This window comes from Chlamydotis macqueenii, chromosome 1, assembly GCF_036417535.1.
Source record: "Chlamydotis macqueenii isolate bChlMac1 chromosome 1, bChlMac1.mat, whole genome shotgun sequence".
Classification (NCBI taxonomy): Eukaryota; Metazoa; Chordata; class Aves; order Otidiformes; family Otididae; genus Chlamydotis; species Chlamydotis macqueenii.
In genome coordinates this window covers 97067628-97084732 of record NC_141556.1, presented here as the reverse complement: position 1 = coordinate 97084732, position 17105 = coordinate 97067628, and the positions used below count along the sequence as shown (strand labels likewise).

General features: G+C 37.4%; 1 protein-coding gene across 2 annotated transcripts; it reads right to left on the bottom strand.

Moving 5' to 3' along the window:
- Positions 1–54: 54 nt before the first annotated feature.
- On the bottom strand, positions 55–12073 carry TRAT1 (T cell receptor associated transmembrane adaptor 1). 2 transcript variants are annotated; one of them, XM_086771865.1, is made up of 7 exons: positions 11942–12073; positions 8940–9044; positions 6966–7076; positions 5292–5328; positions 3587–3648; positions 2297–2355; positions 55–1080 (listed from the first exon to the last, which is right to left on the bottom strand). In XM_086771865.1, exons 3-7 carry the CDS (start codon positions 7066–7068, stop codon positions 814–816), a joined length of 528 nt encoding a protein of 175 aa, XP_086627991.1. In that variant the 5' UTR covers positions 7069–7076; positions 8940–9044; positions 11942–12073; the 3' UTR covers positions 55–813. The 2 variants fall into 2 exon arrangements, with proteins under 2 accessions (XP_086627991.1, XP_086628000.1); XM_086771874.1 differs by lacking the exon at positions 8940–9044.
- Between the last annotated feature and the right edge of the window lie 5032 nt (positions 12074–17105).

The following is a 17105-nucleotide window of genomic DNA, read 5'->3' as shown; positions in this document are numbered from 1 at the left end:
ATAAAACCCAACAGGAATTTAAACATCACATAGAATATTAGAAGTAAAAAATCTTCCCTAGGAGATTTATTGTTACAGATCATTTGCCAATATCTTTGTGGACTCTTGAACACAGCTGAATACAACATTATGTTAGTAGAGGAGTTGAGATTTGAGATGCATTCTGGTATTGCTCACAGAAGGAAACTGAATATACACAAGGATATTTTTAAATCTTGTGAGATGCACAATTACTACTTCAAACAAGCTGTTAAATTATTCTCCAATTAGCTTTAGACACATTGTGTCATTACCATAGACCAGTCACAGTGCAGAAGTACACAATTTTGAACAGCAAATCAGTTTTTAATTGGGAAAACAACTAAACCATTAAGTGTGCAAGTATGAAACATGATTTCCTTCAAAAAGCGTTGTTCAAACCTGCACAGAAGAATAGTTATACTGTGTTAGAGCTCTACGGGCAAGAGTGGGTTTTTTGGGACTGTTTGAAAGTTGTTGGTTATTAATCCTTTTAAATAAAGGATTAATTTTTACTGGAATCAACACCATTTGAACTATGAGATACCAGCTTCTACAATTCCCTTTCAGAATATCTTCAGAAAAGCAGGTCCTTCAAAATAGCAGTCTGGATCTTATTTCTTGCTTAGTCCGTAAATGTGCTTGGAAGATGGTTTGCAACACTTAACTTATCCATTTTATGCCATTGTTTAGTATGTCAGTTTGCCAGGATACTATCTCTAATCGTTCACTGTTCCTCCAGAATGAACAAGTGGATCTCATTTTATGATTACATATTTGGTTTGTGAAGCCACTTCAAATGTTCTCTCCATTTGTAGTATGAATCAAGCCCATTAATCTGATGGGATCATCATGAATGGCTTCTACATTTGCCGTGTTTTCAGCTGCCAGCTGTTCGCTATTGAGGTAAATGCTAACTTTGGAAGCCACCGTGGTGGGCTTAGATGATCTTTCTTCTTCATCCCCCTCTAGTGAAGGGTCTGTCTTTCTTCTTGGTTTTCTACGTTTTCCCTTGACGCTGTGATCAAGTGAGGCGTAACACATCTGACTGGCAGATTCCACCTAGAAGGAAATTCACTGTATATTTAATATTCAGTATTTATGTTTGCTTTAAAGTTATGTCTAAGACTTTGAATGTGTCTACACTGTAATCATAATAGTAGCTAAAGTTTACCCAAACTAGCTGTAAATGAACTCATTAAAAGTGCAAATGATTAAGCTCTAGCAGCACAGAAAACAGACTGACATATCCTAATGGTAAATGACTCATGTTCGTAGGATAGTGGTAGTAAGGAAAAATTCATCAAGATATTGAAAAGATTCTTTGTGGGAATGAGAGTAAGTTATATAATCAGTCCAAGTTCTTTGGGATGCAAGACTTTATTTGATCTGGTTTTCTTCCCTTTTTTTTTTTTACATTAGAATCCAGTTATTAGCAACAACAATTTTCACAAGCGTTCTCTGTGCAGAAAACCAAAGATGGATGGCTCTTGTCTGTCTATGTAATCTCACTTCCAGTACAAAATACATTCTTTGTCTTTCCCCTGCCTCCCTCTGTTTTCCAAGGCAAATTGTCAAACACTTTTGACACTGAAATTTTCATAGATTATTCTGTTTCCATGAAGCTAATGAAAATAAATGTCTAGATTTTTTTAAAAAACCAATATTTCTGCCTCCTGAAGTATCCTGAGAAAGGCTGGAAATCACTCCTTATGAAATACATGGAAATCAACTCAGGAAATTGATGCTAGGAATGCTTCAATTACAGACAAATTTCAGATGAAGCTTGCATGCTTTTAGGCATCCAAGTATTTTAACAAAATACAAATCAATAGAGAAATAAGCTTCTTTCATTTGTTAAGGCATGTAGATTTTGTGCTGAGCAAGAGAGACAGTAAAACTCATGATTATTATGTGATACAATTTGTGTTTTCACTTGATTGATGTCCAAAATAATATTAACTCTTTATATAAGCCATAGCAATAGATGCAGGCTTAATTCAGCCTGATCTGCATGCCTATGACTGAGCTTTATCATGCCAGATGAATGGAAATGAGCTGTCTATAATTGTCCTGCTTCCTCACTTATGACCCAGATTGAACAAAGGGTCAAGTCTGTGCTTAAATTCCTGGATGAACTGAGACAGTAACGCCTGGTATTTTTTTGTGATGAGAAGTGGGAAGATTTTCGTCACATATTATTATGGCATAAACACAAGAACTCTGAGACAGACCACATTACCCTAATTCAGAAATCCAGAATTAAAAGTAAAGATACCTGTAGTTGGTTAACTGGCCTTTGAGGCTGGGACTTCATCTGCTCGTAACAACATTCCTCTATAATTTATCAAAGTAGAAAAATTTTTTAGTTAAGACACACTACTCTTAAAAGATCAGATCAAGAGATCCTCCCTGGTACAGAACTAACTCCCCCCGGTTTACTTCAGTGGAAGTTTTTTTTTGTTTTGAAATTACACACAGATCTCTTCCTCTATTTACAGAGAGGCAAATAGCTAAGAAATTCAGACACACATACTGTGAAAGTGAAAATTATTTTCTATTCATATGGATGAAAAGTTTCTCATTATTCACTAAGTGGGCATCCTTTTAGACTGCTAGGACATCTTGCAATTAGGAGGTAGCCATATACTGATGTATTTTTCAGCATAGGCAATCTTTGCTTTGGCTGAGAAACAGACTGAGTTGCAGCAGCTGGTGAATCAATTCTATTCCTGACTCTACTTTCAGTTTTCTGTAAATTTGGTGCAAGTTATTTTCTCATTTTAGCCATCAGTAAAACAGATTACTTCCTTACAGTTTTCAGGCTTTTGTAATGTCAATGCATTTGAATGTTGGCTTAGTTAATTTATGCAAACTCTATATGAAAAAGTTGGGTTTGATTTTGATTTTTTTTTTTCCCAGCAGTTCAAGTACTTTAGTTCAGTTTTCCTTAACCTCAAATAAGGCTGGCAAAAAAAAATTGTGTTCATGTCACTTAAATACTGCTTTTACACCATAAGGGCTTTGAGAGACACACCCTCAGCATACCTAGCTCTAGCTGGAGTTGTGTGATGTTACTGCCCTTAATGTAGTATCTCTCTGCCAAGGATCATTAACTCCAGCCCAGTAAAGCAGAGAAAAGCAGTATCTGCCCAGCATTCAGCCACTGGGCTTGTTTCAGCATATTTTTCAACATTGCTGATGATCTGCAGGACAGCCACAGCAGAGAACTGGCATGTTTGTTTCTGCCAGCTTCTGTGGGGGCATTGATTTTAGGCAGTGAGTAGTATGTGCCTAGGATTGCTTAAACATGCCTGGATCAAGTTGTTATTTCAACAGCCTTACACGTACTAAAGCTCTTGGGTTCGAGATATTGGGATTAACAGGATCATTTGGACTGTACAAAATTGAATTCAGTATATGAGATCCGGTCTTACAAATGGTAGTGCAGTTTGAGGTTTGCAGTTCTGTCCCAAGGAGGTATTCATACAGCATTTGGTCAGTCAGCTTTTAACTATACATTTATTATAGCCTCTGAACAGAGATATGTTTTTAAAGAGAAGCTTACCTAAAATATCTTGATTGAGATTGCCATAAACTGGGTCATCTTCTGTGTAATAGTCATCATAGCTAGAAGGGGGGTGGAAAAATACTTTTAGTTCACAGAACCCACTTTTCTACTCTAAACATTTTGCACACATATAGCAATAGCAGATTGTATGTGATCAAAAAAAATAAAACAAAAAATAACGGGGCCGGGGCAGGCGGGGAGAGGACGTCGGGGCAGGCAGAAATGGCAGTGTCTGTATTCTGAAGAGATTTGTTATCTAGCCAAGAACTGAACTCTTCTTTTCTGTAACTTACTATAAATCTAATCTCAAGACTACTAAGAAACTGTATGATGTAGTTCTAGAAATATTAATGATCACTGAAAGGAACCCATTTCATATCCTCTCAAACCACTTTGCAATACAAACTAAATCACTAAATGGGTATTTTGGGGCAATATAGCAGTCTTGCAGTACCTAAAGGGGGATTACAGGAAAGACAGAGAGAAATTTTAGCAGGGCCTGTTGTGATAGGTCGAGGGGTAATGGTTTTAAAATAAAGAGACAGGTTCTGACTGGACATAAGGAAAAATTTTTTTACAATGAGAGTGTTGGAACACTGGAACAGGTTGCCCAGTAGATGCCACATCATCAAGGCCAGGTTGGAGGGGGCTCAGGGCAACCTGATCTGGTTGGAGATGTCCCTGCTTCTTGCAGGGGGGTTGGACTAGATGGCCTTTGAAGGTCCCTTCCAACCCAAACCATTCTGTAATTCTATGCTGCTCTTAAAAAGTCCACTCTTGATTCAACTAAAATACTTACATCGACAAAACTAGAGAAGACCAAAGCAAAATTCAGCTTTGGATTTTTAATGATACTCTGTGTTTCATTACATGGTGTTGCTTCAAATTGTTTTTAAGCACGTTTTCATAATGAGAATTGTTAGTGGGAAGCACTGTGTAACCTTGTTCCCATTGCATCCCTATACTGTGTCTTGTCAAGGGAATTCAGTAATGCACTCTAATGCCACTTTTTCAGTGGTACTTTAAAACTGAACAGGCAGTAACAGACAACAGGGACTTCCTAGCTTCAAGTAGATTTGTAATTGAGGTTTGGTTTGGGGGAAGGCTTTTGTGTTTTTGTTTCAAGGGCCTTTTATATTTGGGTTGAGGTGAGACTCTTTCCATCTCTGTTTTCTAAAGTTTGGGGATTTTTTAATACGGAATAAGAGAAACAGACTTGTAACAGATCATGAGGTGTCCAGCAGCTGTAAACAGACTCGTTTTATTGCTTTTAAACATAATGTAAAAGAAGGGTATGAAACATAAATATAAATTATTGCTCCACAAGTATTACATATCAGACTATAATTTATCATTGTTTTCTTAGAGTTCTGTTAAATTATTATAAATTTTTCGAGTTTGAGTGATAATAAATAGTATTTTAGCTCAATATCTTGCACTTCCTTCAGTAAATAAAATTATCATATTATCACGCAATTATTTCATTGTTGATAAAATGACTGGAGTACATCTCTCCCAGATGTTTTTTTTTTTCTTGTTTTCTTTGGAAAACTTTTTCCCCACAACCATCCTGCTCTCCAACATTTCCAGGCAGGCTACATGACATATTGGATTTTCCTCTATGCTGTCCCTGCAAAGCCATCTGTCATTATTCATTGCTTATTTCATCCTTGCCAGAAAGAAACTTTTTTATCCAACTTACCGTGGACTGTTGTCTTCATAGTCTTTATACATTTTAGCTGGAAAATTTGTTAAAAAAAAAATAAGTTAAGAGAAAATGAAACGTGCTGGTTTAGAAGACTTCAGATAATTGTCTCAACTGACATGCTTTTGATTTCACTGTAGAGAGTAAAACTGAAAGCTCTCAGCTCCGTGGACCTTCAGTTGTCCCCCTGCTTTTCTCAAATACTTTTGACTAATAGAAGAAATGTTTGTGTTATGACTCTGTGCTGTGGCTGCAATGTCTACAGCCAAAAATATATTGTAACACATACGATTAATTCCTTATTTCCTCCTCCTTCTGCTTCTACCTCATCTTTTTCTCTGCCTATGGAAGTGCATCATGCCTTTATATTACAAGGTGAATCATTTATTTATTTTACTAGTTCTGTTGCTTGTATCTCTGAAAGAGAGATACCCTGTGATCCACACAGATGGAGAAACTGAAGCAGAGAGGCAACGGCTACAAAAAATTTATTGCCAGGGCTTGATTAATAACTCAGGAATGCCCATCTTTCTGTCCTCTGCTCCAGGACTTCAGAATTTATCACAGTAAGCTCCGATTCCATGAGCAAGGCAACATCAGCCAATCTGACTGAAACCTTGCTACAAGCTTAGTTTTGAAAATGACTATGATTTTTTCATCATAGAAATACCTGCTTAGTAGGACTATAAGACAAAAAAAAACCCACAATAAAAGGCATCCCCCCATCTAGCAACACTCCAGCAGCTCCTTTAATATCCTATAATAATCTAATTCTCTTATACTTGGTGAGTCCAGTTTATAAGCACAGGCCTTCTGTTTATGTACATTAGGTGTGTATGTGTCTTTAATGTGATTGAATCCACCAGTGTTTGCCTGCCCACCCATACACGTATAGCACAGGTGCAATTTTCCCTGTAGTTTTTCCCTGAATGGGAGCGGTGAGGATTGTTCAACTTAATAACTATAGAATTGTATGCATAACAGAGGTCACACTGGCATAATCAATTCTGTTTAAAAAGTCATAGTTAATTTCAACCAAACCAGAGTATGACTGTAGTCACCCTCTAACATAAACAAATCAGTTCCTTATTGTGAGTGACACATTGGTTTAAGAGCTACATTAGGATACCCTGATGAAAAGCAATTAGAACTTTTTTTTCAAAATAAACTGATTAAGCATAAAATATGTATGAAATCTGATATTCAAGTAAGCATTCAGAAATTTTGGGAGGAGAAAATTTTCTCAAATGTATTTTGAATCAGTGCAGCTACTTAAAATAATTTTAAAATTAAAGTACAAATAATAACCAGTTACATGAAAAGTACACTTTAAAAAAGGAAATTACAGGTGTTAAAATTATACTTTAAAAATAAAAATTTAGCGAGAACTAAATTCTTCACCTTGTATATTTTCTGTTGGTTTGTCTTCAGAGAATGGATTTGGATAGCTCTTTTTAGCAGTGGATTGGGCAGCCAGCAATCATTCTGTAATCATACCTGACTCTCCTAAAATTTTTAAAATTGTATCCTCTCTACTGGAATCATTCTTGCCAAAAGATAACTTTAAGATTCAAAAGAATCAATTTGTTGGCTGGAAATCTCCCAGCAGTGATGACTTTCTCTACAGACACTTTAAACACAAACTCCATTCCTTACAGAGACATTATTTACCTTGCTTCTTTTTCATATAATGTGAAAAGTTCAGTATCAACGAAACAACCAGAGCCAAACTCAGAAAGGCCAAAACTCCCCAGACAGAAAAATGGCAGTCCATTTCTGTAACTGAAAGAAAATAATTTTATAGTTTGTGTTGTCTAAGAGTTTTACTGTATTCTTTGTGGTTGTTTGATTTTTGCTTTCTCTAATTGAAGTGGCTATTTTTTTGTTTACTCTGTGACAGCCATTGCTATACAAGCTAAATAATTTATATCAAAATCAGATGCTAAATGATAGGAAAGCAACATCAATAAACTGTTAGCAGAACTACTGTTTCATGGGAATTTAGCCAAAGGGTGGGCTATTGGCTTGCCTGTAAGATGCAGTAAAAATCAGAAGTTGCTAAAGAAAAAAAAAGTAATTTTAGTGAATAGCTTTGAAATTATTTTTGTAATTGTCTTTAACTTACTATTTGCAGTATTTTTTTTTCTAAATTCTTGAGTTCATGAATGTACTTCTGAAGATGAATTCAGTCAAAACAACTTACTTCACTGGAAATGTCTCTGAATAATAGCTAAGATCACCTGGTTTAAACAATTCCTGCAACAAATTTCAAAGGTTGGTTACGTGTTTTCTTGCATCTCCCATTAAAACCACTTACTTATACTCATATCCTTGCTCTCCTTCCTGAGAAAGCAGAGGGTGTAGTGGCAAAGGATGAGCAGTAGCTGGGAACTGGTGATCCCCCAAAACTACTGCAGAGAAAAACCCAAACAGCTCCTGAAGAATCACTTGGTAACAAGGTGGGTGAACGTAGTTGAACAAAGCCTCCTTTTGCAGTGAACTTGCCTCTATTTGGAGTCCTTTTAGAAACACAGGAAGAAACTCCCCTGCACCAAATGTATTTTGTCATTTAACTAATTCTTCAATTAACCCAGGTCATACAAATTTGCCATCACAATCTATGCTGAAGAAAACAGCCTATATGTGACAGTCTAGTGGCCAAAATGCTCAGCGTTGCTGCAAATGTCTTGCAAAACCCTTGACGGAGGAAATGCTGAACCAAATACATGAATGAAAGGAGCTTAAAGCTAGATTTTTCACTTTCCTTGGAGGCATGTTTCATGTTTTTTCTAGATTTGGAGTGTCTGAAATAAAGCCTGGTCCCAAAAAAACTAATGAACTTCACTAATACCGCACACAAAAAAAAAAAAAGTCTAGCTGGAGCAGAGGAGTCAACAGGAGAGACTGGATGATACTACCAGAGTGAGATTCGAGCAGGTCCTTAATACATTTATTTGGTTTTGATATAGCTGGATTCCTTCAGGAGGCTGACATTTTGTTTGCTTCTTAAAGGAAAGCTGAGGTAAAGGAGTACAGGAATACACATTCCTGTGCTGCCAGCCAGGGTTCTGGGGCAATGCATTTGCTCCCGCTGAGAAGACAGAGTTTTGTTCCTTGGCTGAATGTCTCCAGCTCACCTTAGGAACTGTCCCTTACAGGTTTTGTTCCCTAGTTATGCTGCTGGTGCAAAAGGTCTTTTAGTTTTGTTTTATTCCAAGGCACAGATGCTTTTATGATGATGAAACAAGATAAGATAATCCTTGGCAGTAAAACATCACAAATCACACGGGCTTCTCCCATGCAGGTTTCCTTCCCGATCAGAACTCTCTTTTAAAAGGAGCAAAACAGAGCAAATATGCTATAACTTTCTGACAGACTTGTAACTGATTTTTGCACATGGTACTTTCAGTGGCCATCCTTCCTTTTAACCTAAACATCCAATTTCCATTCCTTTATTTTCTCCTAATTCATTTCTCCCAAAGGTGTTTGAGGTTTCTCCATCACTGCAATACTTCTTTTCATGTTGAGAGGCACTTTTTTTTGCAATGAGATAAGGACATTCATGAGGAGATACACCACCCCCATGAAGCGGCTATATTTATTCCATATTTTCATTGAAGGAATTAAAAGAAAGGGAGATCCTACCTTGAGAAGATGTTATCAGGCCATATCAAGAACCATCAGTATTTGGAACCTGGTTACTCTACAATTAGTGCCTCAGCATTTGCGTCCTATGCAACCTGTCCAAAACTACAGGAAGTCTATGTCAAAGGCAAGAACTTTGTAGTGCCTAAATGATGAGAGTCACCCTTCCTTGTAAACCCCTGTAACCCACCTGTTTCCCTTTTCAGTTACAAATTTAACTTCTACAGTATTTGAGCAATCCCACTTTATTCCTTTATTCTAGGACTTCTAAAATATTCCAGCAAAACAAAAGGCATAAAACTTGGATTTCTAATAAAAAGTACCAACATTTTAAACCTCACAATCTATAGTTCTTTCTCAAAGATAATCTAGAAAACTGCATGGATGCAGGGAGATTAATAAAATAAAATTTAAATTTATTGCTAGCTGAACACTACTTAATTTATTTTTAAATTTATTTTTCATAACTCTGGGTCAAACATCTGCTTGTATTTCAGTAGAATGTATACATACATATGACCTCAGTATTTTATTTTTTAAATTCTTTTTGTCTTTGCAACATGAGCTATTCATTTGTCAGACAACATTATTTATATTTCAGAAACAACAGCGGTTTTCGTTTACCCCACAAAACCATAGTAAAGGCCTTGATCAGTGACACACAGATGCCGCTCTGAGTGTTCTATGCTTTTTTAATGTCAGTTTCAAGTTAATCTTATTTTCCAAGGACAAAATACAAGAGATTTTTATTTTATAGCTCAGCTTTACAGATACACAATTCCCAGCTCTTTCCCAGGTGCTCTTCTACTACCCTTACAGTTGCTGACAATAAGCTAGCTTTTCACATTTATAATGGCAATATTTAAATATTTACTACTTTGAAAATAACAGCAGTAGAAGGAAAGCCGAATACTTGTATGAAGAACAATTTTTCTCCTCAGATAACTACATTGCTGTCCCTACATGTATAATAGCAGATGCAACCTGTGACAGTTAACTGGTTATGCTAAAGACAAAAAAAAAGATCAGATGACTGTGGATGGAGAGTGAGAAATAAACAGAAAGAGAAGTCTATTAGACTAATTATAGTCTGTTCTGAAAGAGTGTCTTCTATTCTGTAATTTTAATTCTTATTCAAGTCATCTACTCTCAAATGTAGCAAAACCAGATTATTATTCTTTACATATTACATATTTATTCCAAAGAACCCATAGTACTGTGTTCAGGGACATTCTCACTCAATTGCTATCAAATTGAATATTTAAAAAAATTTTGTCATATCTTTGAAAAAAAAAAATCTTAAGGAGAGAATTACACCCCTGCGAATAGTACACTATGGTTCTAATAGGATAAGCTCAAATTCCATCAGAGTTTTCTGCAATAGTCTATCTGTGGTGGGAAAACCTAAGAGGAATAGTAGTTTGTTCATAAGAAATCTTATTGAAGCTGTTCTTAAAGTAATGTGCTTCTCTGTGAAAGAAAACAGTTCATCATATAGCCAAAGGTTTCATGAGAAAGACAATTTTCATTTCATTGTTAGAAGAAGCAGGGATGCATGAGCAGGGGAGCTACTATATTTAATTATTATAAAATGACAGTATTTTGAATACCTAATACCAGAATCTTTCTAGTATTAATGATACATTCCTATTCTGCTATTCATTCATTTCCATTTGGAAACAGGGTCAAACCTGGCGTTGCATCCAAGTAGAACATACACCTTAGGTTATTTACTCCATCTAGTTGAAATTTTTGTTATTCTGACTTTAGGGATTGGGTTACTCATCTCCTCTTAGTATATTTTACACTACTATAAACTAAAGGTACTATATTCGCACAATGGGCAAAGTAAAGATTTTCTTAAGACATAGTTAATTGTGCTTTTTCTCCTTTTTAAATCTATTGACAACTTTCTCTACAAACAGAGTCAAGTCACGGGAATAAAGAGACTTTTGGTCACTTGTTCTTAGATTTTCTCTTTGCAGGGTTCATTATACTGTAATTGGAGAGGAGTAGGGGGAAGAGGCAAACAAAAAAAAAAACCCCAAACAAACAAACAAGACCCCTCAAACATTCTAATCTTTCCTGGATGAATTACTGGAATTTTATGTTATTGTAACTCAAAGAAGTGGACATAATCATGTTCATAACTTTGGGGAAAGGGGCCAGATCTAACAATTTGGGGCTAGAAATAGGTGTTTATCCTCCTAACAGCATAACAATAGGTAGCAGAAGTACTAAATTTCATTCCTTCTTGTTCTAATGTATTTTGTTTAGAAAATCTACCACAAAGGATAACAGGAAGGTATTATGCTTCTACCAGTTTTTCCTACTGAAAAGGAACACGAGGTGGGGAATATAGATACCTATCTAGCTGGACATGCCATCTATGGTATCAACTCATCATTCATAGAAGCAAATTAATTACTTTGGTCACTATCAGATTTAAGATGATGATCTGGAGCACAAAATGGTTTGTTTCCTGTTGTTTCTGTCTGCTAATTTGTCAAAGATTAAATAAATTTTTTTTTTCTTCCCTCTCCAATAAAATGGTGAGATAAATAATATTCTGTACTAATGACCCTTAGAAAAATAAACCTATTAAGAGACAGATGTATGTTAAATTAGCATTAAACATGCTTCCACCTGTGTGAGTTTTTAAGACAGGATTAATTCTCCGTAAAGGATTCCTTAAACTGCAATTAATTAGTGCACAACTAATTGCTTTATAAGATATCTACTTCAGAAAGGAAGCAGCACATTGTAAAATAAGAGGCCCTCAGCACCATAAATATTTTAAGCACAAAACCAATGCCAATGCTTAGTCTTAATTAATGAGAGTTTAAGCTGTTGACGATGACTCATCATCATCATGATGATTAGTATTAATAATTTGACTTCAGAACCCTGAGCAACCTTCTTGGAAGACTGGTAATCTACCATAGTGTGGTTTTACTACTCCTTCATTTACAAGTTTATAATACTGAAAAGATAAATCTTACCTGTTTTTCTTGTTTCTGGGAATACTCCCCACCTCTTTATCCAACAGGAAATCAAGTTGTGTTGGCAGACTTTGGATGCGCTTTTGTTTTGGATCTGGCAGCATGAATCTATCTCTAGAGTTGCCGTCAATCTTAAAGGTCTCCAGTCTTTTTTTTTCACCTGCTTTCTTGCAAACAGGAAATGTGGTTCAGGCTTTTACAACCTCACTGGCAGTCTTCTTCAGTGTTTGCCTCCAAGAGAGGAATAAAACATTTGTGTGCACACTTGCATTTATTAACCATCTGTCTTACCACAGAAAAGCATGTGCAGGACTATTAGTTCCATTTTATGTCATACAAGCCTACTTTCATAATATTAATATGAGACCCATACTCTAAGTCTTCCTGTTTGTGATGTTACGTTGAATTCAACAAAAGTATTTAGATAACTCTTAAACTAAATTACAGAACTGTTTTACCTAGGTGTGCTATTTGACTCTATCTCTTGAGATTTCTAAACCAAATCTGAAAGTCCATCACTGAGAGAGCCTACAGTTTAGCTGAAACAGGATTCAGAAGCATGATGCAGAAACTATACCATTGCCAGCTCTGGAAGGTGTGTTGGTTTTGTTTGGTGAGGGGGAGCCACACTGGCAGCTTCTAGAAGTTGTTCCCCTTTGACCAGTGGACGTGGCCGGGCGTAGGGCCAACCCACTGAGCCAATTGGTAGCAGAATGTTTCGTGATAACGCCTCTGCAATAACATATTTAAGAAGGGAAAAAATAAGAATTAAAAAAAAAGAAGATAAGACTTGAAGAAGGTGGAGCGGGGGCAGAAAGGGGGAGACGCGAGCCTTGTGGGCCTTGTGGCCCTCACCCTCTGGCCTCCCACTGGGCAGCTGTCTGGGCCCAACTCAGCCCAGCCCGGCTGCAAGAAGTGGAGAGGAGATGAGATGTGAAGAGATCCTGAGAGGCGTCTGCCAGCCTGTTGTGAAGAATTTCTGGGAGAGGAATGGCTGCAGACGCCAAGGTCAGTGACGAAGGAGGGGGAGCAGTAATGCTGCTCCCAGCAGAGATTCCCCTGCAGCCCGTGATGCAGCCCATGGTGAGGCAGGCTGTCCCCCTGCAGCCCATGGAGGCCCATGGAGGAGCAGAGATCCACCTGCAGCCTGTGGAGGACCCCACGTCGGAGCAGGCGGATGCCTGAATGAGGCTGTGGCCTGTGGAGGGCCTGTGTTGGGGCAGCCGGTTCCTGAGGGACTGCACCCTGTGGAAAAACAACCCATGCCGGAGGGGTTCACAAAGGACTGCAGCCCATGAGAGGGACCCTACGCTGGAGCAGGAGAGGAATGTGAGGAGTTCTTCCCTGCGGATGAAGGAGCAGCATAAAACAAAGTGCAATGGACTGACTGTAACCCCCATTCCCTCTTCCCCCCTGTTCGGCTCACAGCGGGGAAGGAGGTAGAGATAATGTTAAGCCCGAGAAGAGAGAGGAGTGGGAGGAAGTTACTTTGTCCTCTTTCTCATTATCCTGCTTTGGCTTTAATAATAAACAGTTTTCCCCAAGTCAAGTCTCTTTTGCCTGTAATGGTAACTTTAAGGATCTCTCCCTGTCCTTATGTCAAACCTTGAGCAGTTTTTCCTTATATTATCTCTCTCTATTCCCTCAGAGGGTGGGGGGAGTGAGAGAGAGACTGCGTAGTCTGGTCCCGAGTGGGGCTAAACTATGACAGAAGGTCAGGTTTGGATATCATAATATGCTGCTTCCATTTTTTAAAGTCTGTGAATCTGGGCCCACAATCCAGAACAGTTGTGGAAAGAGAGGGTAACTCAGCATATAGCTTACTGTGTGTATTTATCTTTAAAATTTAATGAAACCTACCTGTGTTTAGGTAGCAAAGCCATTTTATTCTCAGAATAGGAGTAGCTTGTTCCAAGGAAGCTTGCACTCTGAGCACTGTCAAAGAAACGTCTGTTAACTTTCTGTTAACTTCTGAGGTTTGGGGTTTTTTCTTTGCAGAGCAAATGGTTTTATTTCCAATTATGCATAATGTAGAAGCAGGAAGTGTTGCTTAAGAGAAAAATGAATCACATGACTACATCTGTTTTTTTTGGAATATGTACATTGAAATAGCCCTCAGTGTAGTCTAAGGAGCCATGTAAAACATTACTCTTTGAGAAAGGCTCTTATGTGAGAAAATGTCCTTTGCAGTATATGTTTATTTGGGATGTTATTATTTTGGAATATTATTTTTATACGAACTGCCGTAGATCAATGTTTAAGAAATAATTTGCTGGATTAGTATCTTATTTGAATATGAAGGAACAGGTCAGTTTTGATTAATATAATATAACCTTCCATTTGAGTCCAAGGTGATATAGACTCTTAACTACTCAGAGCTTTATCATAATGAATTGAGTCAATGAGGAGAAATTAATATAAAAATACTGAAAATTGTGGGAGTCCTTACACTTTATACTGTTTTTGAGGTTGTAATTATCATTATTAAAAATTGCATTAAAAATGATACTATTTTGAAGTGGCTATTGCTTTGGCATTTGCCAGAAACTGAATTTAGACACCCCACTCATAAATATGGGTAGAATCAAAATTTCTCATTGTTGAACCAAAAAGCATGGGTCCATCACTTTTCACTCTAAACCAGGATGTAGAACTAGACCTCCTTTCAGTAAATGATGCATTCTATGACCTGTAGTCTAAACTGTGGCTTTAAGAAGGGAAGAGATCCATTTTTGTGAAGTGGAGACTACGATTCATATGTTTGAAAGTAAAGTGTTTGTCACAAGCCTAGGGAGGGAAAAGAACTCAACCAGTTGTAATGACTGGAATTAACAGTTCCATGTTGTAGGATCAAGTGAACGGAAGAGTCCCTGGGCCATCTGATGAGATTATGCCTCTCAAGAGGAGGCCTCTTGTTAAGAAAAAAAAAAATCCTAAACTGCAAGAGAAGCTGGAGAGAGTGGGAGATACACACTGCAAAAATGGAGACAGTTGCTTAGTTTCTCGGCTAAGAGCACAAGGAGTAAATCTGAGATCTGCAGAGGATTCAGACTGAAATGCTTATCAGTCTGAACAAGAAGCTTGCAAGGAATAAACTCCTTTGGAGGTAATTAGGGGCATAATGGAAGGGTGAACACTGAGAATGCAGCAGGGGATTTCAAGAGTAAATCATTGTTTTACAGCATCAGCTTTGACTGGTTGCAGAAGCAAAGTCTATTGGATTGGACATGAGCTTGGTGTGCTATTTTGGGCAGCCTGCAACAGACTGAAAGCTCTGTTAGATAGCAAGAAATTATTCACTGCAGGCTGTAAAATCCATTGTGAATATAAAAGACTTCTTACTTTTTTTTCTTATCCTTTATATCAGTGCTATGTTAAAAACTTAGTGAGTCAGTAGTCTGCTTAAAGTACTGTTATTTGGGATAATAAAGACAGGGACAAATCGTGCCTAATTTTACAAAGACGAGACATAAGGTAATACTACTCCATCCACCTCTATTGTGTACAAAGACATTTCCTCTTCTTTTGAAAGTCTCCAATCTATGAACTGCTGTGTGCATATTCTGGGGAAGTATCTCTGACTGCTTAGCTACTTACGTGGTCTTTGGTAAACATATGCCACTAACGTCTCCAAGATAAGAATCTGTGTCAAGTGGATATCTTACTTGGCTAAGGACAGCTCCTGCTATTTAAATTCTCGGAGAAGATGAATGGAGAGCTCTTAAATATTGATGTGCACAGATGTATATGAAGGAGTAAGTCTGTGCTCAAATGGAGTCAAACCAATACTACTGTTTGGCAGAAGACTTGGATGATTGAGTGAAGCTGACTGAGAGATCACTTAACAATGTTTAAAAAGAGCTTATAAAGTAGTATTTCATTTGTTGTTTTAGGGAAAGACGAGCAGAAGCATCCTGAAGTAGACATGAAAGACAACTCTACCTTTGGAATGGAAGTCATACTTAGAAAAGGAGCAAATGTATCTTGAATTTCTCTCTTTGTGCTTAGCTGAGTCTTCCTAAGCTTGATATTATTGTAGAGCAAAAAAGGAAAAAAAAAGTATGTTATCTACAGAACAGAATAGTTCTGGAAGTGCCTGTGTTAAGTACTCATAGAATCATAGAATGGTTTGGGTTGGAAGGGACCTTCAAAGGTCATCTAGTCCACCCCCCTGCAAGGAGCAGAGACATCTCCAACCAGATCAGGTTTCTCAGATCCTCATCATGTTCTAAGAGATGGTAATTCACATTTACCATGAAGTTCCTTTAAGTTGTATGTTTATGCATCAGTGGTATATATGAAATTGGAAGATTTACACTCTTTTTTTTTTTTTGGGGGGGGGGGGCGGAAGAGACGTGTCAGCAGCCAAATGTTTTAGGTATCTATATCTAATCTCTGTGATGAGATAGCAGACTGTTGCCATGGGGCATGGAGCTAAGGCAGTGCTGACAAAGGAAAGATTATAATATTGCGGAGACCCCACAGAGAAGGTCAGCAAGCTTCCAGAAGCAACACCATTACAATAATTTTTATACTGAAAATGCTTTTGTGGTTCTGGATGAACCATGGCAGGATAGAATGTTTTACTGTGGTTTCTTAAAAAGGTAACAATACCTCAGCAGTTCCCAGCAGTCTCCTCCAAGCCTCGAATTTGCTGTGCATGATTGGAAACCTCAAGGTAAAACAAGTTTCAGCCTTATTGAACTGAAAGTCATTTCAGAGTTTGTACCTTCCCTTTCCTCCACCCTAAGAAACTGAAAAGCTCTCTTGAATCCTTTCTCTTTGCTTTCAAAGAAGAAAGTCTTTCCTATACCACTAAAAGAAGACATCTGCCAACTGCCTTAACTGTTTCTTAGACAATTAATATTAAAGCTAAATATTAAGTATTTCACATGTAGTTGGAGAAAATGCAAAATTAACAGGCAGCTGGCACAAGGCTCCAATGCATTTGACTTGATGAATCTGTATCTTTTTTACTTAAGAAGTCATTTAGGTCAGTACATTTTTGCAATCTATGCATGTTGCCAGTGAGTTACACTTTACTAAGACCACAGAATGCGTGTTTATTCTAGCTTCCTGAAGTTGAAATAAATTGCACAGCTGACAACAGAATCAGGCCTCAAATGCCTACTTTCTCTATCACTACTCAAATTGAAACCTTTCT

Coding starts and splice junctions, on each gene's coding strand:
- TRAT1 (XM_086771865.1), bottom strand. CDS start 7,068: ATGGACTGCCATTTTTCTGTCTGGGGAGTTTTGGCCTTTCTGAGTTTG. Junction 5,329..6,965: donor TTATATGAAAAAGAAGCAAG/GTAAATAATGTC, acceptor CAAATTTTCCAG/CTAAAATGTATAAAGACTAT. Junction 1,081..2,296: donor GGCCAGTTAACCAACTACAG/GTATCTTTACTT, acceptor ATTTCCTTCTAG/GTGGAATCTGCCAGTCAGAT.